This window comes from Antennarius striatus, chromosome 9 (assembly GCF_040054535.1).
Source record: "Antennarius striatus isolate MH-2024 chromosome 9, ASM4005453v1, whole genome shotgun sequence".
NCBI classification, from domain to species: domain Eukaryota; kingdom Metazoa; phylum Chordata; class Actinopteri; order Lophiiformes; family Antennariidae; genus Antennarius; species Antennarius striatus.
The window spans coordinates 23,988,530-24,015,000 of NC_090784.1; the positions used below are offsets into that span (position 1 = coordinate 23,988,530).

A 26,471-nucleotide genomic window follows, 5' to 3' on the forward strand; every position below is an offset into this window, starting at 1 on the left:
CAGCCAGATTATTCTCAACTGGGCGGCGTTCCAAATGTAGGTTGGTGCTGCCCCCTAGTGGTCAGAGAAGGTGGTGGTTTCAGAGTGTTGCGGAGCACGGGCATCAATCACCAACAAAATAAGTATTATTAATGTAAAAGTTTATTTCAAATACTGACAAAAATCCTCTCACCTACTCCCACACAACAAAACATTCCAAAGTACTCCGGTACTTTTTCTGAAGTCTTAAAATCATCCCTGTGTTCTCAAGTCATCCTCTTCAACAATGTAAACCCTTTTTATTTTATTTATTCTTGGAAGCGGGGGTGCCTCTGATTTCCCTGCAGTTATCTTGGGCCAGGATGAAATATTCTAATTAAGAAAAAAAAAGAAAAAAAAAAGAACACAAGGAAAAAAAAAATTTACTTGCAAAAAACAACAAACCGCATCAGGATAAAGCAGCACAAGTGTTTCCGACACACCGCCTGTCGTTTCTTTATACATTCTGGCACGTGTTGATCGTAGCCGAGCCGGGGGGGGCGGACACCCCCGCGGGCTTTTCAAACATACCCCCGCTACGTCTGGTTGTCGCTGGACTTCTCCGTGCAAAGCAAAGCATCAGGTAGCGTTGGAGACCTCCAGTCCGCGGCTGATTTACAGGACGTGATGCAGCTCATCCACCCATTTATTTAACAAACGTCACGTCTAAAAGCAGGAAGCTGTGGGGTTTGTGGGGGGGTCATGAACGCCGCGTGAGGCCGCGTGGTCGAAGCGAGCAGAAACATGTTGGAGGAGGGCGTCGGAGCGGCGGAACGGGAGAGGACGGGCGTTTACGGGGCGTCGTCTCGTAGATTTGTCTTTGAATCAGCAGCATTTACACATTATTTTCATATGATACAGAATCAGAGGAGAGAGGAACCAATCAGAGGCTCCGACGGGGGAAACGACAGGAATCCCTTCTTATTTACAACGGCTGGAGCGAAGGACGCGACGCCGTGACTGATCGCTTCCTCCCGCTGCGACGTGGACGCGTTTTAAAGTCAACGGAGGGGAAAACGGGGGGTGGAGGTGTTGATGGAGCCGGTGTTTGTTCCAAGACCTCCCTCTGCTTTGCCGAGCGTCGCAGTGAGATGATCCCACAGGAACACGGCGCCCCCTGCAGGCCGGGGGCCGACACACACGGATGACTTTAGAAGCACGATTCAGGACGTTCGGCTCGGACGCTCAAAGCGAGAATTTCCGATGTGGAAATCCCAGGATGTAATCCGGAGCGCGTCAGGTCACCGTGTTATTTGAAGAAGCGTGACCTTTACCCAGAATGCTTCTGGACTCGACTGAAGGATTGTCCGGACAGTAAACAGGAAATCGGGGGAGGAAAAGTGAGGGCGGACGCTTCAGGCTTTTGTCTGACTTCCTGTCACGACGCACTCCTGTAGGAAACAGGTAAATTCTTTTTTTTTTTGGATACAATCATGCAGCAGAGAGAACAGGAGCGAGTTTCAAACCTCCAACCAGCCAGATGCATCATGGGTAAGGTAAAGACACCGCCGTGGTTCCTCGCTCCTTCACAAACGGTATTTTGGTGTCGATTCGGATGCAAAAAGGAGAACAAAGCGAACTATACAGACTACAAAGTGCATTAACTCCTCCCATCAGAGAGGGGGGGGTGGAGTTGTGCATGGTGGGGGGCGGGGCGAGAAAGCTGTGACCCCCCCCACGCACATACAAGCAGTGGGAGTTTGAACTGAACCGACTCCGCCCGTCGTGTTACAGCCAATGGCGGCCAGGGATGAGGAGGGGAGGGAGGGGCGAGGGGCGGACGTATCGAGGTGGGAGGGGTTTCCAGGGGGGAGCAGCGGAGGCTAGCCGGCTAGCTTGCTGGTCACAAGCGAGGACTTCCTCTGGGGGAGGTCCTGCGGCGTGGGGATGTGGTCGCCCGTCACCAGGTTCTTGTCGCTGCCCGCCACAGGAAGCTGCTTGTTCTTCATCTTGGCCTTCGCCATGTTGTAGTCGCCTGAGTCGAAGTACTTTTGCTGTGGGGGGGGAGCAGAAAATGTTACCCTGACCTACTTGCATAGGTCAAAGATCAAAGCTAGTGTTCTGACCTACTGTCACTGATCAAAGCACTAACTTTGATCTATTGTCTTACTCACACTGGTCTTCTCCCTCATCTTTCAATCTTATCTAGTTCCTGAGTGTACGAAAGTTGTAATTTGACCTTGACCTAGTTTTCTCAAGGTCAAGGTCATCATCTCATCTTCATCCCCTCTCCTGCCTGAGTCATGTGCTTTTTGTTTCATCTTTCTGTCTGAACGGTTGTGGAGATGTTTGGTGGACTAACGGACAAACGGACGACTACATCACTGCTTTGAAGAAGGATGTAAATAAATCATCAGCGGTGGCGCCGGAGGAAATGTTTCCCTCACAGGTAAACACACCTGAACACCAATGGAATAAACTCAACCCTGACATCGGCAAACTCTCTGTACCGCCCCCGGCTACTCCTACTCCAGTCCCTGATTTCCCAGAATGACTTGCAGCAACCTCCAGAGATGGAAGTAATGCATATGTTATGTGTCGGTGGAGGGAGCGACCGTTTCTATGCGGATGATGTTCTGCTGTTCCGAATACAAAACAGACCAGAATCCATCAAAGCGGCTGCTAACGGACGGGTCTGCTGAGGACCGGCCCGTGGAGAAATCATTTGTCCTCCCTAAACCCAGATGGATGGACCAGGAAACAGAAGCCCCAGACAGGAACCCCCCCTCTGGTCAAAAGGGATGCGTGAAGCCAGAAATATTCTGAGACATAAATCTGCTGCTCTGTTTGACTGAGAGTAAGATCAACGCATCGATTTAAAGTCCAGCCAATCACAGGGGAGAACCCTGGGGCCCACCTACCCCTTTCGCTAGCCTCCTCATCAGGAACTCGGAGCCGCCGGGCTTCTGGGCCAGGGTGGGGTACTTGGCCTTCAGCTTGGCCTCCTCTGCTTTCACTGGGTTGGCGTTCTTCTCCTGGGAGTCCTGTGGAGACGAGAATGAAAACACACCTCTGAACGGGTCAGCTGACCCGTCATGAAAACTAAACAGCTGCTTGTGTGATGAAGAGGAAGTCAGGTCCCCAAACGCCCCACGTCCTGCAGGATACTGACCTCTGTGCAAACGTAAGGTACGATTATAAGATGTTTACTACAATTAAACGCTTCATTCTGAGGTTTTCTTCAATGTAAACAATAAAATGTGCCTCCTTGAAGCCTGTTGTGTAAAAAAAAACCACAACTAGTAGTGAAACTGGTGTGAACTGAGGAAGATTTATGAGTCACAGCATGAATGTTCTCGTTCCGGCTTCTCGTGTCACCAGGAAACACCCCACTGGTTTAAATAAGACAGAAAAACAACTGGAGCACAAATCCATCATGCAGGCATCTGTTAAAACTGACGGAAGTCAGTAAAGAATGAACTCTGACCTCTGCAGGTGTGCTTCAGCAAACATGTTCAACTGTTCCTGCAGAGCAATAAAACCCTGAACACACAGAAGCTGAAGCGTGACTCAAAAACAACCACCAACCCGTTTAAGTCTCCCCACAAAACCAGCTGAAACTCCTCCAGGCTCGTCTCAAAATGTGGACGTGAACAAACAGCGTCACGAGAAACGCTCCTTGTTGATGTGAATTCATTAAATGAATAATAAATTTAGGACACCTGATGACTTTAAAGATAACAAGTTTCAAGTTGAGATTTGCTCCGACGTTGCAGGTGTGGCTCAGACTGAACGGGTTCGGTGGAAGTCGTCCAGCACCTCTCAGGCAAACTGAGCCCAGTAATCTGGGTCACCAGGACACACCTTGTTTGTGTACACAGCGTGAACAACGTCTTTGACATGCATGATAAATTTATAAGGAATATAAAGAGGACAAACTCCAAAAGGCCACAGACTCCCTGACAGGTAAACGTGATCCAGGTGAGATCAGGGGCTCAACCTAAACAGAACTATAACGGACCTCAGGACATCGAAACCAGAGAAAAAACCCCCACAAGACGAGGGAGGCATGAGGCACCGGCGCTGATGCACCTGAGCCTCACGAGAGAAATTCATCTGATGCTAAATTTGGTCCTGATGCAAAAAAAATAAAGATTATCTCAACCGGACTGTGACACCATCAATTTTTTATGCATCCATTACCCTAGAATTTGTAAATATAAATGACCCATCAGGACACCTTAGATGTGCACACACCATTACGAGTAACCATGACAACCAACAGGTTTGAGGAAGTCAAATCTGAACTGAACCCTCTTCAGCTAATTTTTTTATACACCAATACACTTACGCATCGGTTATTTTTGAATTTTAAGCGTAAAACGACCCATCAGGACAACTTCTGTGTGCACACACAAATAAGTGTAACCATGACAACCAACAGGTTTGAGAAAGACAGATCTGATCTGCAAGGTTCAACTAATCAGCTGAGAGTCGAGGCTAAGCTAAGCTAGCATCCAGATCAGTTCCAGTGGACACCCCCCGCCCCCCCCCCCCCCCCGGTGATGGCCGTAACACACCGTCACGTGACCTCTGACGTACACGTCAGTTCAGCCGTGACCCGACGTGAACATCACCGCTGTGGGAAACGCGGAAGCGCTGGAGCCGCTGAGCCCGTGTGACAGCCGGGGTGGAGCAGCTTCCACTCCCCAGCCAGTGGCCCCAGACACGGGGCAAAACGAAGTGACACACCGCCCAGATGCCCCACGGCTAACAGGCTAGCCGCTAGCTTGTAAGGCAGCTAGCCGCAGCTCCACAGGAGCCGTATTAACGTGACACTGATGCTAGCTGCTGTAAGCTGCTGCTGTCAGCTACTGTTAGCTGCTGCTAGCTAGCAGCCTGGGCGGCCAGCCAGCAACACCAACCCACCTGCTTCTCGTCCTCGTAGTCCGCCTGGGTGTCCGAACTCAGGTTCTCCGACGACATTTCGCACGCGTGACAGAAGCACGAGTGTCACCTTCACCCGACACGAAGAGGCTCGAGCTACCGTCGGACGTACCTGGGTTCTAATCCCTCTCTAGACGCGACTGCTCCCCAACAAAAATGGCGTAACGAGATATGACATCACTCCCGATGTGTGTGTGTTTGTGTGCGGGAGGGGGCGGGATATAGTGTGATTGACAGATACAGTAACAAATAGGCGAGGAGGACCGATCTGAAGGGAGTCATTGGGCTGCAAGTGACGTCACTTGTCTCTGTGATTGACAGCCCGGACATCCAATGGCATTACAAGACTGATCCAGGGGGCGATGCGGGGGCCGCAGTGCATCAACACGAAGCCCCGAACGACTGAAACGAGACATTAACGATGATAAATTTTTATTTATTTAAATACAGTCTGTGTTGTGTCGGTGAATAAACAACAAGAGGGACTCGGTAAACATCTCTGTCGTTATTATTGCTGCGTCCAGTATTGCAGAGGACCCGCCCCCCCAGCTCTGATTGGCTACTGGTCGATATTTTATTTCCCGTCAATCAAACGGGAATGTAAGCGGGATTTTTAGTTAACATTCAGTGCGATAAATATTAAACATACTATTCTGGTTTGATTAAAATATCCTTTTATTGGTTCCAAGTAAGTATTAAAGTAGAGCTGAAATAGAATAGACGTTAGCTTAGACGTTAGCTTAGCCACCGCGCTGTAAGACAATCATCATGAGCTAATGTTAGCTAACCTGTCAAACTGCTTAATGGGGTTTACGTTCATTTAAGCTAACGTGTTAAACCAGCTAACAGTCACGGCTAACATTAGTTTTTAATTCTGTTCCAGTCCTCGTTTGGTTTTCACTAAACCAATGGCTTCTCTACAAAAAGTGAGATCATCACAGGTAACTTTATTTTAAATTAATTAGCTAATTAATGTTAGTGTCGCAGCAAACATAGCAGTAGCTGGTTAGCATTTACTACATTATTAATGTGTCACCTGTTCTATTTAAAACTATAACGTTAAAGCTTGTGCTAGAATTTGGGTTATTAATAATAATTAATAATAGTTATTAATAATTAATAATAGTTATTAATTAATAATTAAAAATAGTTATTAATTAATAATAGTCTTAAATCCATATTAGGCTCCTTTACAAACCAATGCTACATTAATGAGTTATAACAGAGTTATTCAGGATAACGATAATATTTATTTGTGAATCTGATCAGAACCATGTTTATTAATCATATGAACAGATCTTTATTGAATATTCTATATTTTTTGTCTGTTCATCTGCGTCGCTCATGCAGGAGTCCCAGCTGTTACCCAACGAGGTTCTGTCGGAACAGGAGTCTCTGGTCGTCATGAAGAAGCTTCTGGCCATCGCCGTGTCCGGCATCACGTACCTGCGCGGTCTGTTCCCGGAGTACGCCTACGGAAACAAATACATCGAAGGTCGGGCCGAACTTACTCATCTGCACACGACTGGAAACGATCGTAAAGACGACTCAAACCTCCCTGTGGTTCTGCCCGCAGATCAGAAGGTGATGATCCTGAGAGAGCAGCGCAATTGTCCCGGCGCGAGTCAGGTGGTGCAGTGGTAAACAACGACTCAAACTGTTAATAAGTCTAATATGACTTCCTGTTGCTGTCAGTGACGCCTCGCTATTTGTTGTTGCGTGTTTCCTCCAGGATGCAGGGCTGCTTTGAAGCCATCCAGAAGAAGTATGTAAGTCAGACCCCACGTTTTCCATCGTCAAAAGGTCTTTATGTTCTTCTTACAGACCCCCTGTGACTTCACCATGCATAAATTAATTTATGAGAAGTCCCTTCTCATGTTTTCATTTTCATTAAATGACTGTCATTTTCCCCACCAGCTGCGAACTGTCATATTGTCTGTGAGTATCTTCTGACTTCATATGTTAATATATCTAGACAAGGTTTAGTTCTATCAGCCCTGAAAGACCCTTTTATGCTGCTGCTGTTTTATTATTTTAGATCTACACGGATGCAGAAAACCCTCGGGTGAGGCGACGTCTTGTGTCCATCATAACGATGCTCAGCTGCCGTTCCTGTGATTGTTGTTTGTCATCATCGACTGCTTGTCTCTTGTTTTACAGAAAGTCACTGAGTTTTATCAGTTTCATGTCCAGTACACAGAAAACGGAGCTCAGATGGACTTTGAGAGGTGGGTTTGTCCCTGACAGGTGTGGTAATACACCTGTAAACCGTTTCACTGCTGGTTTTCATTCCTCGTTCCCTCATCAGCAGCAGCGACAACAAGATGTCGATGCTGTGCGGTAACACCAGGAGGGCCAGCATCCTGCTGGTGAGGAAGCTCTACATCCTGATGCAGAACCTGGGGCCCCTGCCGGACGAGGTGTGCCTCAACATGAAGCTGGTTTACTATCAGGAAGGTAACATACCAGAGCACAGATTTCTGATTTCCTTTGAACGCAGCATGAATGGAATTCAGCCTTAAACAACAGAAAAGCGTTGATCCGCCGCTGTGATTGGCTCCCAGTCACCCCCCGGGACTACCACCCGCCGGGCTTCAAGGAGGCCGACGGCGACTCCATGGAGTTTGAGAGGGAGCCGGTGAAGCTCACCATGGGGCAGCTGGTGACCCCCTACCACACCCTGAAGCTGGACATGGCCACCGAGAGGCACCGTCTGGAGCAGGTGAGGCGCTGAGACGCGGCTCCTCGGGCCCCAAACCAAACGCTCCTACAGCTGCTGAATGTGTGCAGGTGGAGGAGGGCGTGGCCAACACAGAGAGGTGGGTGCTGAGCCTGGAGGACGGCAGCCTGCTGCAGGTCAGGACCCACAACCCCCAGGAGTGATCAATTAAGACCCCACATCTCAAACCAGATGATACCAGCCTGCATCGTTAGCACGGCCATGATATATGAGCAATTTCATCACCATGGCAACGTGCTGTAGTCACACGGTGTGTGATCATGTGACATGTCCTCTCCAGGGTCATGTGATCGAAGACGGACAGAAGACTGAAGACGACAGCACGGCCTCGGACAACACCGGTAACTCGTTTCACCGTGACTTCAGATTCACGCGTCTGACGGACAGGAAGTGAACCGCAGGGGCTGATGGGAAACAAAGGGAAGTCAGGGCAGAGCGGCCACCAGGGGGCGACTCCGCTGGTTGTAAAAAGAAGAGTAATTACATGTAAACGTATGAGAACACGACGTTCCTGAAGAGTTCAGGGTCTCGATTGATTTGTTCTCCTGACCCGACAGTTCCTCATGATCCTCTGAGGTCATCAGGGGTCGTCAGGTCATCTCTTATGTGTGAGTGAAACAACGTGAACATCTGCATCTTTCAGAATTCCAGCTGGTGTGTGAGGAGAAGATGGAGAGTGAGGAGGAGGCGATGATGGAGGTGGAGGTGGGTGTGACGGGATGATCCTCCAGTCCTGTTCACTGGAACCAGCATAGTTTACCTTCAGTTAACCAGTAAGAATTACAGCAGTAATAGTAGAACTACAGTAGAACCTACAGCAGTACTACAGTAGAATCTACTGCAGATTCTACAGCAGAACCTATAGTAGAACCTGGAGATGCTTGTTAAAACCATTCTTTTGCTGAACTCGTAAGTCAAACAATAATTAACCTTTTAAAGTAACAAAGCGACGCTCTTCTGAGGTTTGACTGGTTAATGAGCTTCTGTTACATCTGCAGAACAATGTACAACATGAAGGAAACCGTTGTTTTTCTGTCACTCTGCGTCTGTTACTGTCATCGCTCTAAGGGGTTTTTACCGAATAATTTTTTTAGTCACAGACTGGAGGAACGTGTCGCTAACGTTCCACCTGTCCTCTCTCAGGTGGGGGGTCCGCTGAAGAGCACCTCCAACGTGGAGGTGGGCCTGAAGAGGACCAGGAGTGGACGGATCATCAGGTCCACCACCGTGAGTCCGACGCTAACGTGTCCAACGCTAACGCCATCACAGCTAGAGATACAAGACTAATAATAACATGACTGTGTGTGTGTGTGTGTGTGTGTGTGTGTACAGGAAAAAAATGTGAAGAAGAAGAAGAAGAATCAAGCAGCTACGTCTGATAAAATGGTGAGAAACCTGCCCTGAAAGCAAATACAAACCAACTGATGCGGTTTATTGATCCCAGCCAATCAGCAGCCAAACCACAGCATGACTCTGCGTGGGAGCCGTTTGTTCCACACATGACTCAGCAGTTATTTTCCGTCCGTCTCCCTCTGAGACGTGAACCCAGAACCTTCTGCGGTCGTCACCTTCGCGTTTCCTCTCGCTGCGTTCAGGCGTTGCTGTACGAGATCCAAGCCAGCCCGGCATCGCCCCCCGCCGCCAAGAAGAAACGCAAAGTCAGCCAATCCCAGCAGCGCTGATGACATCACACCCCGCCGCTGTCTCAGCAGAACGGCCACGTCCACGCCGACGATGTGTTTCCAGGTTCGGTCTTGATTTCCCGTTTATTTTCTGTCGGCTCGAACCTGCGGTCGAGACGGAACCCTTGACCTCTTGAACCCTTTAACTCTTGACCTCTTGAACCCTTGAACACGACACAGACGTTGAACGTGTCGGAGTTGACCCTTGAATGATTCTGTTTGTTGTGCTGTTAGCATTCAGGCTTTGTTGTTGTTTACTGACTCCATTCTGGAATAAAACATCTCCAGTCGTTCCACGTCGTCACATGAACTCATCATGTTAGCGTCTGAGCTACAACCGTTAGCACACTTGTGTAGCAGGTAAAGTCCTTCAGGATGATGGAGACGACCCAACGATGAAAACTCCGTCTCCGTGGAAACGCATCTCCGTGACCGAGGTGGAACACGAGCAGCGCTCTGACTCCGCTCGGACTCCCTCTGGGCCTCGATTTTATGAGTCATATTTTTTATTAGCTGTGAACAAGGCGGCCGACAGGAAGCCTGTTCAAACAGTCTCAGTGAGGAGAGAAGAACCTCCAGCAGCAACACGTGACCGACAGGTTCAACACGCAGGGATACATGTGGTCTGTCTATGGGGTTACAGTATAGCCAGTCCTCAACCTACAAACACGTCAGCTGGATTGTTTGTAAGTTGTAATTTATTAAATTCCATTCTCTAATCTCCATCTCAGGTCATTTAAATGTCATTACTACCGTAAATACTAATGTCATTACTATAAATACTAAAGTAATGTCATTACTACTGTAAATACTAATGTCATTACTATAAATACTAAAGTAATGTCATTACTACTGTAAATACTAATGTCATTACTATAAATACTAAAGTAATGTCATTACTACTGTAAATACTAATGTCATTACTATAAATTCTAAAGTAATGTCATTACTACTGTAAATACTAATGTCATTACTATAAATACTAAAGTAATGTCATTACTACTGTAAATACTAATGTCATTACTATAAATACTAATGTCATTACTACTCTAAATTCTAAAGTAATGTCATTACTATTCTTAATACTGAAGTACCAAATAAAGTACACATCAGGTCTGACATCAGAGCAAATTGTTCACAGTCTGTTCGTGCCTACGAATGTTCATAAATTGGATGTTTTTAAGTTGAATGTTTGTATCTTGAGGACTTCCTGTAAAGTAATTCATTACAAAAAATAGAATTTAATTGTAAATTTGCAATTTTTGACCTCAGGTCAGTCTGGGTAATTTGTATCAAACTTTTGCGATCCTATGGATTTAAATATCTGGGATCAACTGATCCAGATCAGACTCGGGTTTGGGTTAGATCCCGTCATGAAGCCATCGTGTTATTCCTGTCCAATCGTTGTGGAGAATCCATGAAATCAAACGATCAAATCTAATAATTTTCTCCACGATTGTAAAGAAACCTTTAAAAACAAAGATACATTCTTGAGCACTTGACTAGTCCTGGATTTAAAAAACAACATCCTGGTGGGGGGCTGGGGGGGTTGATTGTAGTTACTTCTGCCTCGACTTTCTCCTACTTTCAACGCAACGACGCCGATCGATGGCTCTGAGCAAAAACTTCGGTGAAGCCCGTGGCGTACCTCCATCAGCATGGAGACGCCGTCGCCCCCACCCCCCCAGCTGCTGCTTTGTACCCGGTTGAAAGATGGTCTGAGCTTCGTCTAGGTGAACGCCTCCTCCTCTGCCTCTGGGAGACGCCGTTCCGTTCCTACCGCCTCTCGGAAAACAAAGCTCCGTCTTGAATTGAGCCACAAATGCCGACATTTGCATGCGAGGTGCCTTAAATGAAGCCGTTAAGTGAAAGTGGATTATATCTGTACACGCTGACCTTTGGGCCCCGATAAGGGCCCATCAGCAGCCTCCCGCCTCGCAAGCTGTGTGCTTTTACTCTCCTATTGTTTTTCCCGGAGAGAGGGACATTTGCTGATAGACTGCCTTAACCCGGCGCCGATCAATACCGCAGGAAGCCTTTGTGATGCATATCCCAGCAGCCCCCACCTCTCGGGTGTCTGCGGCAGGCCAGAGGGGACGCAGAAAGAGCGACTCCATCAAATCAGCCCTCACTTCCGAGAGCTGGCATTGTTTCGGCTGCCACCTTTATTTAACCGTCTTTTTAAGGGTGTTTCCGATAATGGAGAAGCAGAATGGACCCATGCAATGCCCAATCGGGGTTACCTCGGCCCGACTCCAGGGGGAGTTTTGCGACACTTCTTTTGTTGTTGTTTGGATGGAAAATGAAATGCATTATAGATGTTGTCATGTATTGTAAGATAAGTATCTGAAATGAACCAATAAATTCCGCCCCAAGGCACGACATAGTGAGGAATAGTCTTGCTGGGAGTGATAGTCTTAGAGATTTGCCTCTTGAAGGCACGTAGTCTTGAATACGGACAACCTTCAATCACAACGGAGGTGAAAAAGCAACACCAGAGCCTGGATTCAGGGTCGACCAGAGCTCCCATCAAGCGCTGGATAAATATCCAACGATAGGTGGGAGGGGGAAGGAATCTAAATGGCGATTCTATTGGGTGTCCACCCTCAATCGTTCACTCGGGTCCTGGGACTCTACATCATTTCTGTACACACATGTCTCCCAGAAATGAATTCTGAAATTAAATTCAGGGACACACGTCCTGCGGCCAGCGGTAACAGATCAATCAGCTGGCCAAACAGCGGGAGGGGCCCCATCGGAGACCAATCAGACGCCAGGGTTGAGTCGATTGCTCCAGTGCGGAGCCGCCTGGGTACGATCCAGGCAAGACGCCCCGACAGCCTGATGGACGGACAGCCGCCGTCCATCCTGGGGCTCCTCGCAGATTAAAGCCAGCTTCTGGGAGCCTCCAGTCACCGAGTGGTGATTGTGCCTGCAGGGCCTATGGGCCCCGAGGGGGCCGGGCTCTCCTCCAGGAGGGGGAGGGGCGAGGGATGAAGTGGACATCCAGCTCAGGGGCCCTGACCTCTTTGACCTTGCCAGAAGGGCAGCAAATGTTTCCGAGCTGATTAGCGCTTCCCCAGCAGAGAACCCTGCTCTCCGTTAACCCTGTGGAACCTGGAGGAAATCCAGGAAACACTACGTGTAAATATCTCACAGGAACACGTGTCGTAAAGATTGTACCAAAGGTACGGCGGACCCCTGGTTAATCGTAAAAGTTACGTTCTGAAAATATCCCGCAAATATCCGTAAAGTAACTATGGATGTTTTGAGGTTATACAAACTGTCACTACACACTTTATACACGTTTCTCAGACAGGCGTGAACATTTTCACTCTTCTGTTTAATTACACGACACAAAACACGATGCACTGTATAAAAAAAACATGCAAAATCGCACTGAATGAAATTTGCAAAACTGCGAGGCCACGAAAATGGAAGTACATTAAAGCGAGGGATTACTGTTCTTTCATCTCTACTTGTTAGCATTATGAGCTAACAAACTGAGCTAAAAGAAAAGAAAACACTCAGAAGGAGGCAAATGTATGTGAACGCAACCTTTAAGCGATTCTGTGCTGATGACGTGACGTTGTTTACGGGAGCCGCTTCCTCCTCATCAGGCATCGACAAACACCTGCGCTTCTCAGACCGACCACCAGGGGGCGATAGGCTGCCGTGGAAGGAGCCGGTTGGAGCGAGGCGCTCCTGGTGACCCCCGTTTTCTGGCTTGTGTTCCGGTAGAAAAGCATCTTCTTCCTCACGCGCGTGTTAATCGGGTCGTACGGCGGGGGCCTTGGCGCCGGACGGCGTTTTAAAGAAGACGCTGTTGAACCGCCGACACGCGTGTCCAGAGACACCGCAGCGGAGTGAACAGTATTGATCCGATAGGGAGTGATAAAGGGTAGGGGGGGTGGGGAGCAGGTGGTAGTGGGGACTTAGCCGCAGCAGCGTACGTATGGTCAGCGGCGGCGGCAGTGGGGGGGTGACACCTACTCCAAACAGATGCTCCCAGCGACGGGATGTGACCCCATTGTGATCCGAGTGGACAGCTGAATTGTTTACCACCAAAGGGCCCTTTGCTGCACAATGGGGCCCCCTCCACCCTGACACACTCAAGGAGGGGGGGGACACGAGGTTTATGGGTGAACTTCTGCTCCGTACCCCCTGTTCTCTTTCTCTGTGCTCAGATGGACTTTGCCCCCCCCGCCCTTGTAAAGATACCGGAGGGTATGGGGTTTAAATGTCACGCTTGGCCATCAGAGCGCCCAGCCCCCGGCTCGTGTCTCCCAGTGGGGGAGGGGGGAGGGAGATCCTTGCCCCCACCCCATTGTCCGTCCTGATAGGCGTGAGCTGCTAACTGACTCCAGTCCCCTCGCCACGCGCCCCGTTGGCCCCACAAAGGCCCCCCATGTTCGGGTTTCTGCACCCCCTCCCATCAGTGGAGGGGGTACACCTCCGGATTCATCCACATTGCGCTCCGATGAGCCCCTCCAGGAGGGAAATCAATGCTAACTGTTAGCCTTCAGTCACATAAAGCGGGTAGAATGAAGTGGGGGGGTGGCGTCGGTGATAGAGTGTCCCCCTGAAATACAAGCACAGGACTGAATATACGACTTCATCCCGGCCCAAGGTCCCGCTGATGCCAGCCGGCGTCCAGGATGGAGTGTTTCCTGCTCCTGTTGGTTTAAGTAGTGACACACTTGACCTTGAGCAGAGACGCCGGCGCCGGGGCGGGAGTCATCCCTCCTGTCAGGGCTGGGGGGGCGACCTTGAACCGAGCGCAAACCCATTCCACGTGGTTATCAACATGCGTGATCATTAACGTTACAGATGGTGACGGACGCACACCTGAGCCATACATCGCCGCGACGACCGTCGGCCAGCGGTCACATGACTGGAGGGCCGCATCGCTCAAGACGTGTTTCTGCAGCCAATCAGCAGCAACTCATCAGAGCTGCCAGGAGGGCAGAGCGACGCGTCCGCTGACGGATCGCTGACACACACACACACACACACACACACACACACACACACACACACACACACACACACACACCTCTGGTTTGGATTGCTTCTGTCGCCTGAAAAAGAAATATTGTAATCAAAACTTGAGGAAAGAAATAAAAATATAATTTTAAACAAATTCAAATTATAATTTAATAAAATTATTCCAAAATCATAAAACATTTTTGAAAATTATCCAGAAATTTATTTAATTTTTTTCTTAATTAGTTAAAAAGTTCTGAACAAATGTTGACAGATTTTGTCGTTTTTGACGCTTTTTGATTCGTCCTTGGGGTTTCTGTCAACTTATTGATCTCATATTGATCAGATTCAAGCCCTTTAAATAGACTACCTGGACTTCCTAGAAATCAAATTTATAGCATCCTTTTTCATTCCAGACATGAGAGCTTGTAAAAATGAAAAAAAATATTTACTGCATCCAAAAAAAAAGAAAAGAGCAAATGTTCATTTTTCCTTATGTGTCTTGGGGGTGAGAGAAATAATCAATAAGGCAATCTGTGGTGATGTCGGCCTGTCACGCCGAACGCTCCGACGCGCCGCCGTTAAACAGCCTCTTGTGATTCGCTGGTTATTCCAGAAGCTTCAACTTTCTTCAGCGACTCTGGGAATGTTTTAGGCTCAAGTCCCACAAACCCATTGGGGACGCGACTCCTTGGCTCCGCCCACGCAGGCCCGAACACGCCGACATCAGCACGCAGCAGAGCATCTTCTGCTGGGAAACAGACTTCTTCCACGTGGACGAAGATCCGATCACAAAATTAATCCATGCGTGAAAAACAAGTCGCTCACTCGGGGGGGGGTTACTCAGTTCACACGGATTTCTGGTCGGCAGTCACGTGATCCCATACTTGCATTCTATTGGCTGATGGCATCAGGAAGTGTTCTGAGTTCTGTGAGTCTCAGACTTCCATGAGACTCAAAAGGTTTTTATAAAGTCTATCAGAGTGTTTTAAAGGTAATACAGATTACCCTCCCCATTATATCAGTACGGGGAGGGTTCACAAACGATTAAGTCACCCTAAATAATAAGATTAATAGTTGGTCGGTCTATCACAGAATTTGTTAATTGCGTGTGGTTCCTGAAACGCTTTAACCACGAGGAACGAGGGTTTACTGTAATCTATATATTTGTAAATATTAATATATATTTAAATACGTTATATATATTAAATAAAATTATATATTTTAAATATATAGATTTTTTTGTGTGTTTTTTATTTCCATCTTTTATTCTCGTATGAGCTGGACGATGTCATCCTCTTTTATAACGCGGCTCCTCCACCTGCTAATAAACGCGGAGCGCAGTAACGCTTTACGATCAGCGCGACCACAATGAAATAAATAAGTCGTCCGTGATGTAACACCTTAGGCCAGTAAATAAAACAGCGGTGGAATGTTGACGTGCTTGGAAAGACTAAACTCCTAACTAGGTCACTGCAGTCTGGAAGCCTTTTCTCGAGTTGCCCAGAAGTTTGCATTAAATGTACATTTCATATAGTTTCCACACCAGGTCTCTGGTTTGACCAAATACACAATCTGCCGGAGGGGAGGAAAACTTTGGTGGATTTTCCTCCCTCTCTCTCCCTCTCTCCTCCTCAGACGGCCTTGGGAGTTTGACTTCTGCCCTCCCAGTCTTTTCCTCCTCTCCAGGCTTTGAGGGCTTTTCATCTCGCCAAGGTGCAAGGGCAGCCACTTCTCTCCTCTCCCAGCCCCTTCCTTCCGTCCGACGCGCTCGTACAACCAGCGGATTTCCATTTTAGCTATAGCTCCAGATTAGCAGCTCCAACCCCCCCCAAGGCTGGCTTAAGACGGGAGGGCGCACATCCAGCAGCGTTGGTGGGATGGTGCGGGGGAGATGATCCCCCAAGACTTGTTTGAGGCCGCTGTGGATTGTGCGGATGAAGACTCCAAACGCCAGTGTTTGCTTTGGATGAGCCGTGTTGTGAAGTGTCAGTGTGTTGTCAGCCTGATGGCCCCCCCATGCTGATCGGCAACGGCCGAGAGAAAACAGTCGATAGAGTCGAACCTCTTGAACCGTGAAGCCGTGTTTATTGTGTTTAATTTATGTGGCTCAAAAATGACATTTAAGACCAGTTTGCCCCGTGAACGCCTCCTTTTTATTTCTGTAATAATTTGCAGAACATCCAATTAAAGCCTTTTTTTTTGTGGTTTTATGTTGCTGGAATTTTAAGTCCGTTTTTTCCCCATCTATTGTGCTGAAAGTGAAACGGTTTTTAAAAAGATTCCACAAATGGAACCGTAAAAATTCTTGGACACTGCAGTAGTTAGCAGCGTGACCTGACACATCAGTGATGAATACGTATAAATTAAATCATGTCTGTAGCACAAATCAAAAACATTTTTGGAACCATTTTTAGTTGTGTGTAGCTTTGGTTTTGTTTCTCTACTGATTCAGGGATACAACAAATTTCCTGAAAACCGCGACGTTCTGGACGTGGATCTGCAGAATCCGTTGAAACTGCTGCAGTACGTATGCCAGGCCACTAGTGGGGGGTGTAACCTGTGCTAGAAATGTATGAGTGCTAAGCTAATTAATGTAATAGCATAGCATGAGAAGTAACATGCGCTAGTTCTCTCGCCTGAGCGGCGTAATTCTTGGCTTGCTGTTGGGTTACAATTAGCATTGCTATAGAGCTGCTAGCTAGCTAGCATCCATCCATGGGAACTACTTTCAGTAAATCCAGAGACTTGTGAATCCAGATTATATTAGAGGCCAAGAATTTCTGATTTCTCAACTAGATTAGTGGATTTACAGTATTTTCTGCACTATAAGGCGCGCTGGACTACAAGGTGCACCTTCAATGAACCCCTATTTTAAAACTGTTTTCATATGTAAGGCGGACTATTGGTTCTCTGAACCTCAATCGACGAACCAAACCCATCGCGGACTCGATTCCAGCGCCGATGATGTATCTGTCAGAGCAAACAAAAAACTGTTTTTTAGAACCAATGTAATGAAAATACATTGAATTTCAGCAGCGGCGTTGTTTTCCATAAAGTCTATAACATTCCGCGATCGGATTAACCCTCGAGACGCACCGAAGAACATTCCATCTGCGTGGAGACTCCAGTTTTTACTGGCTCTACTTTCTCAAAAAATATTCCACATTTCTTCCTTAATCAGAACAATTCCTGCTCCTCTAAGGAGCTCTCCAGCGGGTTCCTCGGCTATCATTCGACCATGAACACCCGCCCATCGGTTCGGACCCATCAGAAGCCCCCGTTACGACTGACCCGTAACATGTGGCGCAACTACAACTAAATTGTGGCTGAATTATTGATACCGCGGCGTCGGCCGCTTTGCAAGTGGGGGCATGAAAGGGAGCCAACATGGGAATGGTCTACTAATTTTATATGGGCGCCTCAGGGCACATTCCTCGCAGTGAAGACCAAACATATTGACATATGTGTGTGTGTGGGGGGGGGTGTAGAATATGAGCAGGCACTGGAGGAAAATGGACAGTGTGACTCCTCAGACTGGACGTCAATCTACTCGCCTTGTTTCTCATCTTTACGTACATACGAGTCGGGTGGGCGATGTTGGGGATCCAGACGTTTAGAGTGGAGGTTGAGGAGATACTCGACTAATTTCTCCAGAAGTGTCCAGCCTTTGTGTCCTCGCTGCGGTTTTATTTCCACCTCTGGTGGAATCGTGATGACCGTGCCTCGGGGCGACAGAGACACCTCGAGGAGCGCCCACCTTTAAATCCACCGCCCCCTGACTTCAACCGTGACCTCTCGCTCGGAGGGATCCCTCAGGCCAGATTTAAACGAGCTCCCCCAGGTACCCCCTCTGTTCGACCGTCACCGTTTTAAAGAGGTGAACGGGCCCTCAGTGAAGAAGTCTGCTCCCGTTCAAAACGGGGTCATTTGCTTAAATGGATGTAAAATCCTCACGAATGAACGCGGCGTGACACGGGAGGATGATGGAGCGATTGTGACAGACGGAATGCTGGGAATTCCTTTCCCTTTTTTTTTTATTTTTCTGGCTGTATTTACACGTCCTTTCATTTCATGGACAATTTTTCTTCTTTGGTGTTAAAACCTCTGGCTTACGTTCCCACATTTCCATCCTCTGCTTCTCCTCTGCTGCTATTACAGCAGAAGAGAGCATACAATATACAGGCTATTGATCCACGCCCATCACTGCAGAAAAAAAGTCAGTTCAGGGGGGGAACAGAAAGGGTGGGGGGGGGTGGGACTGGACACGGCGATCGATAAGCTACTCTATCAGCCGTTTCCACGGCAACCGGGCGAGCAAGGACAGAGGGGCTGCCGTGCGTTTTGCACCTGTCTGTTGGGTAAACGTGCAGCGATAATCAAACCGACGCCAGCGCCATTAAAGAAATCACCGAAGGGTTAACGGCTCACCGGGAAAGAAGGGCGGGGCAATGGGAGCGAGGTGGCGGGGGCTCTCTGGGACCACCCCCCCAATTTGGGTTGAAGGACACTGGAAGGCAAATGAGGTTGCAGTGAATCCGGGCGTCCGGCTTCTGGGCGGCGTGCTGGAAAAACAAGCACAGATGACGATTTGGAGTGGGGGGGCCTCTTTTGTGGTTGACCCCAATTTGGAGGTTGAACAAGCGTGATCAATGCGGCGGTGATTGGCTCACAGCAAGAGCAGGGGTGGGGGGGGGCTCCAGAACTGGGTCGTCAGGAGAATCCGACACCCGTCTGTCTGACGGCGGCGGCCGATGAACCTCCAGCCCTGCGTGAACCCGTCTCCAGAGCCGGGTTGACCCCCCCCCCCCGGTGGAGGGGGTGGATATCACCATCCGGGGGCCGTGTTGATCGGGTGCCGTATTGATCGCCAGATGAAACTGCAGCTGCAAACGAGGGGCGGGGGCGAGGGAGAGCGTGGGCGGGGCAGTAATCAGCTGCTGTCCAGGAAACGGTGGTTGTGTGGTACCAGGTCTGTGAGGGGGCTCCTTACATCGGGGGGGCCGTCTTTTGCGTTGCCATGGAAGCGGCTGTCGCAAATCCGACGTCACATCGTAAAGTGGGTTTGCTTGAAGGAAGTTCGAACGGCAGCGTTGCGTCCTCAGCGTTGTGTCCTCAGCGTTGTGTCCTTAAGGTTGTGTCCTCAGCGTTGTGTCCTCAGCGTTGTGTCCTCAGCGTTGTGTCCTTAAGGTTGTGTCCTCAGCGTTGCGTCCTTAAGGTTGTGTCCTCAGCGTTGCGTCCTTAAGGTTGTGTCCTCAGCGTTGCGTCCTTAAGGTTGTGTCCTCAGCGTTGTGTCCTCAGCGTTGTGTCCTTAAGGTTGTGTCCTCAGCGTTGTGTCCTCAGCGTTGTGTCCTCAGCGTTGTGTCCTTAAGGTTGTGTCCTCAGCGTTGCGTCCTTAAGGTTGTGTCCTCAGCGTTGCGTCCTTAAGGTTGTGTCCTCAGCGTTGCGTCCTTAAGGTTGTGTCCTCAGCGTTGCGTCCTTAAGGTTGTGTCCTCAGCGTTGTGTCCTTAAGGTTGTGTCCTCAGCGTTGTGTCCTTAAGGTTGTGTCCTCAGCGTTGCGTCCTTAAGGTTGTGTCCTCAGCGTTGTGTCCTTAAGGTTGTGTCCTCAGCGTTGCGTCCTTAAGGTTGTGTCCTCAGCGTTGCGTCCTTAAGGTTGTGTCCTCAGCGTTGCGTCCTTAAGGTTGTGTCCTCAGCGTTGTGTCCTCAGCGTTGTGTCCTCAGCGTTGTGTCCTTAAGGTTGTGTCCTCAGCGTTGCGTCCTTAAGGTTGTGTCCTCAGCGTTGTGTCCTTAAGGTTGTGTCCTCAGCGTTGCGTCCTTAAGGTTGTGTCCTCAGCGTTGCGTCCTTAAGGTTGTGTCCTCAGCGTTGCGTCCTCAGCGTTGTGTCCTCAGCGTTGTGTCCTTAGCGTTGCGTCCTTAGCGTTGCGTCCTTAGCGTTGCGTCCTTAGCGTTGCGTCCTTAAGGTTGTGTCCTCAGTGTTGCGTCCTCAGCGTTGTGTCCTCAGCGTTGTGTCCTTAGCGTTGCGTCCTTAGCGCTGCGTCCTTAGCGTTGCGTCCTTAACGCTAAGCCCTTAAGGTTGCGTCCTTAGCGTTGTGTCCTTAGCGTTGTGTCCTTAGCGCTGCGTCCTTAGCGTTGCGTCCTTAGCGTTGCGTCCTTAACGCTAAGCCCTTAAGGTTGCGTCCTTAGCGTTGTGTCCTTAGCGTTGCGTCCTTAACGCTAAGCCCTTAAGGTTGTGTCCTTAGCGTTGTGTCCTTAGCGCTGCGTCCTTAGCGTTGCGTCCTTAGCGTTGCGTCCTTAACGCTAAGCCCTTAAGGTTGTGTCCTTAGCGTTGTGTCCTTAGCGCTGCGTCCTTAGCGTTGCGTCCTTAGCGCTGCGTCCTTAGCGTTGCGTCCTCAGCGTTGCGTCCTCAGCGTTGCGTCCTTAAGGTTGTGTCCTCTGCTTTGCTGCTGTTGGGGGGGGGGGGGGCACGTGGCACCACAGCAGTGCTGAGGGGGCCGCTGGTCACCGTGGCGACCTTTGACCCCCCCCATGCCCTGGCCCTCATTGTTAAAAACGAAGGGAGAAAGGAGCAAGAGGAAGAGGGAGTAGCAGTAGGGAGGGGGGGTGACCCGTAGGTTCCTCATGCTTGGATTGTCCCTCCCCCACAGCCCCCTCCCTGCCCCCCCACCTTATGCCGATCAATGACAGTTTCATGTGGCTTCTCGGGCTGCAGTGACGTGTGTCCTATTGATTTATCGACGTTACTCCAGGCGAGGAGCCTAGCAGCCCCCCCCCCTCAGCGGGCAGCCAGGCTCCAAAGGCGTGCCCCCCCCTGTGCCGGGTGTGCCCCCCCGCGCCGGGCGGGGCCGTGCCAAGTCATCCGACTGTACCCTTCTTCCTGGGGGCAGCAGAGCGTTAGCTTCAAACACCAAACTGTATGTTACCCAGAATGCTTTTAAACCCCCCCCACGAGTCACTTGACGGGGACAACCAGCGACCCCCCAGCACTGATTCTGACTTCCAGATTCACACACTTTTCTGGTTAAAAGCTTCTTTTGTTTCAACCCCCTTTCTGTCTTTTACTGGGGTGGGGGGAACAAATCAGACCAGCCTATGCTTTTAACCCCCCCCCCCCCCGCTGCCCCCCCCCTCGGCCCTGTCCAGTGAAAGGCCAGCAGATCCAGGAAGGGGAGGGGTGGGGGGGGCAACTAGACACTCCCTGTGGCCTGGCTGTAGCTGCTCATGCTGGGGGGGGGCAATCCAACGCCATTAGCTGAGGACAGCTGGCCTTCAAATGGGGGGGCAGGGGGGGCAGAGATCAGTGACCTGGCCACAGTGTCCAGCTGGGGGGTTGTTTCACGGCCCACCTCCAGCCACGTGCTGGATGACCATCTGGGGGGGGGGGGGGGGGCGCATCCCCAAGTCAAGAAATCTGTCGGCCTAATCTTGGAGGGGGGGCAGGTGGGGGGGGCTGCAGCTGGCATCCAGTGTGGGGCATCTGCTGCTGAACCTGCGCTGTGATTGGTCGCAGTGGAAACTTAAAGTTACAGTATTTTTATTTTGGGGGGGGGGCATCAAAATCGTTAAGTTACAATGTTTTTTCTTGTGTTGGGGGGGCTGGATTCCCTTTCAGTTTGATTCTGATTGGACCACAGGTTAGCGCTAGTTAGCTGTCAATGCTAACCCCCCTAGCCTTAAACTGTTTAAGGTGATCACACTTATTTGTTGCCCCTCCTCCCAACGCGGTCCGAGGGGATCAGGGGTTACTGCCCCCCCCATCCTGATTATAGAGGAGGGGGGCCCCCAGAATAAATGGGAAGGGAGGGGGTCACCGCTAAACGGATCTAGATGTTTTTAAGGAGCACGGGGGGGGGGCACAGAGGAACATCCAGATGTGTTGACAGGGATTCATAACTGTGGGGGGGTCGGGGGGGGTACAGTATAATCTCTGCTCAGGGACGAAACGGGGCGGGGGGGGCTACTCGTCTGAAATCTGATTAATAGCATCGTCTTCATCGGCTGGAACCAGAGGAGGATGGGGGGGCAGCCAGCCAGCGATGGGGGGGGGGGCAGCTCGCTGGGCGGGGCCGAGGCGTATCGATTGATTTCCCAATAGCCTCTGGTCGGCGCGGCGATCCCTGGCCCCCGTTGCTAGGCGACCGCAGCATCCAGGATGGAGAGCGGGGTGATGAAGGGTGACAGCAGCGCTGGGGGGTCAGGGAGGGGGGGGGGGCAGCGGTCATTCTGCAGCCCCCCCCCAGGGACGCTCCGGACATGCAGATACTGCAATGAAACTGGACCTCAGTCAGTCAGTGAGGGGGGGGGCGTCCGTCGGCCATCTTTGTTTTCCTGTGATCGATGCGGCGGCGGGCGAATCGAAATGGAACGCGGCCGTTTATGTGGGCTTTATGGAGATGATGGGGGGTCTTTTCAGCCCAAAACACATCCTGTGAGAAATATTTACGGCCCCCATGTGACTCCTGGTGGGGGGGGGCGTGTATGAGCACATTGATCTGGCAAACAAAAAAAAGGTCGTTCCGATCGTCGTCAACGGCGACCGATCGCCCCAAACGTGAAGACGAAAGATATCGTAAAAACACGACGCCGCTGTTTTCACGGGACGGAAACCAATCGACCAATCAGAGACGAGGAAATTTACTGCTGGAATAAACAAACACCAGGAAGTAGTCAGGCCCTGACCGAGACTGAAGCCTTCATTTCTCTCTTTAACGGTCGGACCGACGTGAAATAAAAGGCTTCTTCGCCCCCCCCATAAATGAGATATCCGCAGGTTTTATTAAAGTAGGACCCCCCCCACCAAACACCCCCCCCCCCCCCCCCCCCATAAAGGCAGCGTGTGTTTGGAAAAAAAAGCAGCTAAAAGCAGCAGAAAGAAAAATCCTCTGAACATGAAGCGACCATCATCGATATCACATGAGAGCAGCGCCGCGGTTCTACATATCCATCGATCGCCACGCCAGAGAGAAATGATACGGGGGGGGGGTTGAGGAGGGGGGGGCAAAAGAGAAGAAGACGAAGAAGAAGCAGGAGGAGGAAGAGGAGGAGGATAAACTGGGAGACAAATTTAAAAGCATCTACATCACACTGATAGGGAAGTTACCAGGAGGCAACTGTGTGTGTGGGGGGGGGGGGTCGGGGGTCAGGGGGGCGGAGCCTCCTGTGTTCTTCCTGGATGGAGGATTTCCCTTCATCCTCTGCCATGCCTCTCATGTCGTCCTCAGAAGGAGCGCTCGTCTTCATGTCTGTCCTGAGGAGGGTGTGTGTGTGTGTGTGTGTGTGTGTGTGTGTGTGTGTGTGTGTGTGTGTGTGTGTGTGTGTGTGTGTGTGTGTGTGTGTGTGTGTGTTTTCCTCCGTCTATCTATTAATAATCTTGTTGGGGGGGTGTTTGCTCTGGTGTTCCAGCCTTAAGCAGTGAGGATTCAGCTCTTAAATATTCCCTTCCCCGGCGCCTCTCCGGAGTATCTCCTGCCCCCCCCCCCGGCCAAACATCCAGCAAACCAACAGCTGGAAACACAGGCGCTCCAACTGGGAGGAATTACCCCCCCAACCCCCCCAATCTGTTTCTCATAGAGTTGGACTCGTCTGTCGGGACTCGAACCAAAAAGTTTGAAAACCAGTTCAAAGCGTTTCCTGAACCGACCAGGAAGCAGCTGAGGTGGAACGGAAGCAGCTGATTGGACGGATCTCCACCAGTGATCCTGGAGCTAACCAATCGGGACAGAAGGGGCGGAGTCAGCAGAGACGTGATGATGATTCCGTACGATGGATTGCAAGATCCGGGCGACGAACCTGCAGCCCCACCGCTGGGGGGGGTCTGGAGGGGGGGCCTGAGGGCCCAGAGCCTCGTGGTGCCTTCACTGACCGTAGGACCCCCCCACACCCCCCCCCCGCTGAAGGCCGATCGAACAGATTTAAATAGAAAGATGCTTCTGAATGAAGTAACCATCAGCAGGAGGTGTGTGTGTGTGTGTGTGTGTGTGTGTGTGTGTGTGTGTGTGTGTGTGTGTGTGTGTGTGTGTGTGTGTGTGTGTGTGTGTGTGTGTGTGTGTGTGTGTGTGTGTGAAGGCAGAGCGAGGGGGAGGGGGATGGAGATGGTATCAATCGCTGCAGCCGGGCCATTGAACGTATTGATTAGTTACCTTCTTATTAACATGCTGATTAAAGAGAGGGCGGGTCGAATGAGGCGACACACACACACACACACACACACACACACACACACCTCGCCTCAGACGGACGCAGAGGAAGCAGCGGCCGCAGAGCCGGTGAGACGAGAGGAGGAAGAGGATCCAACGTCCAGAGGATCGCTGGAGACGAGGAGGAGGAAGAGGAGGAGGAGGAGGAGAGACTAGAGAGGAAGAGGATGGGGGGGTGGAGGATGAGGGGGGGCAACCTGACTGGAAAGCCAAGGAAGGTAAAAGAACCTCCTGCTGCTTTTGAACGTCCATCCAGTTCCACTGGCTGGAGACACACACTCTGTGCTGCTATAATGTGTGTGTGTGTGTGTGTTTAACGTGTGTGTGTGTGTGTGTGTGTGTGTGTGTGTGTGTGTGTGTGTGTGTGTGTGTGTGTGTGTTTAACGTGTGTGTGTGTGTGTGTGTGTGTGTGTGTGTGTGTGTGTGTTTAACGTGTGTGTGAGTGTGTGTGTGTGTGTGTGTGTGTGTGTGTGTGTGTGTTTTTAACGTGTGTGTGTGTGTGTGTGTGTTTAACATGTGTGTGTGTGTGTGTGTGTGATCAACATGCATCTTCCTGCAGCTGTATTTTTATCATGACGAGGTTTTCTGGGAATATGTGGAGTTCGGGGGGGTGGGGGGGTGGGGAAGAGGAGGAGGAAGGTGGGGGGGTTCAGACGTGTGTGTTTACGGTGGGCGTGTCCAGCGTTTGTTTGCACGAATGTTTTTCACTAAAGTAACAGAATCAGACGTTAAACCGACAAACTGGGAGGGTGTGAGGAAGATGGGGGGGGTGAGGAAGATGAGCGGGGGGGGGTGAGGAAGATGAGCCGGGGGGGGGTGAGGAAGATGAGCGGGGGGGGTGAGGAAGATGTGAGGAAGATGAGCGGGGGGGGGTGAGGAAGACGAGCAGGGGGGTGTGGTCTGTTGTATAATTTAGTTGCCTCTGCTGTGTTTGTGGCGACGCCCACAGAGATGAAACCGGCCGGGGGTGTGGGGGGGTCAGAGGCCTCCACTCACGTTGTTGTTGTTTACCAGAGAGTGTTCTTCTTCGTCCCCACGGCGACTACATGAAGGTTAAAGGTCACCACCGACCAGAATAAATGATTATTTAAATGTATTTAAATAGAGTTAAATCATTGATGGGATTAGAGCGTTTTGGATTAAATTATAATCTGGGCCAACAGATTAGAACGTCTCTATTTCCTCCTGCTGGGCTGTGAGTTTGGGTTTGGAACCAACAACCTTCAGGCCTTTACGATGGGAATTTAGCTCCTTTTTGTATTTTCTGCTATTTTTAAAATCATTTTTCAGATTAATTTAAAAAAAAACTGAAATTATTTCAGGATTTATTCTGAAAGTGAAGCTAATTTTCCTGTTTTATTAATGATGACATCAAATGGGATAATCTTTAAATATATTTAATGTAAAAAAATCAGTAAATATTTAAAGATAATCTGTTAGAAATCAATTATTGTGGATTAGAGGTGATTGTTTTTGTTGTGATTGTTTTTGAGATGACGTCATTTAAAAAAACCAAGACACGTCACGTGGGTTTGTGGCCTTTAAACCAACCGGAAGTTGATCCGACTGATTTCTAATGGTTTAACTTTAAATTAAAGAACAACTTTTAGACTCGGAGCTAAAGGAGAAGAAGATCAAAGAAAACTAACTCATCGACCTTCCGCCCCGCGCGCGCATAAATTAAACACGTTTCCTCCCCGCGCGCCCACCGAGTCAGCTCATTTGCATAAAGACGCGGAGCCAATTACAGAAGCAGGAATTTACATTTTATATGAAAAAGGCTTCCGGGGCGGATCGATAGCGGGGGCGCGCTCAGGGGCGGGCGCGCGCACACACACATTAGTAAATGAAGAAGAGAAAAGGTTGAGATTTATAGAAGTAAAGACGTCCCCGGAACCGGAACCGGAACCGGCCTCTGGGGGGGGGGGTCACAGGTGGATCCAGTTTGTTTGTTTTTGTTTATTT

General features: G+C 49.9%; 2 protein-coding genes across 2 annotated transcripts; one reads left to right on the plus strand and one right to left on the minus strand.

Annotated features, from left to right (window-relative positions):
• Positions 1-123: 123 nt before the first annotated feature.
• On the minus strand, positions 124-5,076 carry ensab (endosulfine alpha b). The gene is made up of 3 exons (XM_068322753.1): positions 4,888-5,076; positions 2,880-3,002; positions 124-2,012 (listed from the first exon to the last, which is right to left on the minus strand). Exons 1-3 carry the CDS (start codon positions 4,942-4,944, stop codon positions 1,842-1,844), a joined length of 351 nt encoding a protein of 116 aa, XP_068178854.1. The 5' UTR covers positions 4,945-5,076; the 3' UTR covers positions 124-1,841.
• On the plus strand, positions 2,019-9,487 carry hormad1 (HORMA domain containing 1). The gene is made up of 16 exons (XM_068322751.1): positions 2,019-2,407; positions 5,789-5,846; positions 6,256-6,400; positions 6,482-6,545; positions 6,638-6,674; positions 6,823-6,843; positions 6,944-6,970; positions 7,066-7,133; positions 7,217-7,362; positions 7,470-7,627; positions 7,696-7,761; positions 7,926-7,986; positions 8,289-8,350; positions 8,789-8,872; positions 8,978-9,031; positions 9,241-9,487. The coding sequence occupies exons 2-16, from the start codon at positions 5,814-5,816 to the stop codon at positions 9,325-9,327; spliced, it is 1,113 nt and encodes a 370-aa protein (XP_068178852.1). The 5' UTR covers positions 2,019-2,407; positions 5,789-5,813; the 3' UTR covers positions 9,328-9,487.
• The last annotated feature ends 16,984 nt before the right edge of the window (positions 9,488-26,471 follow it).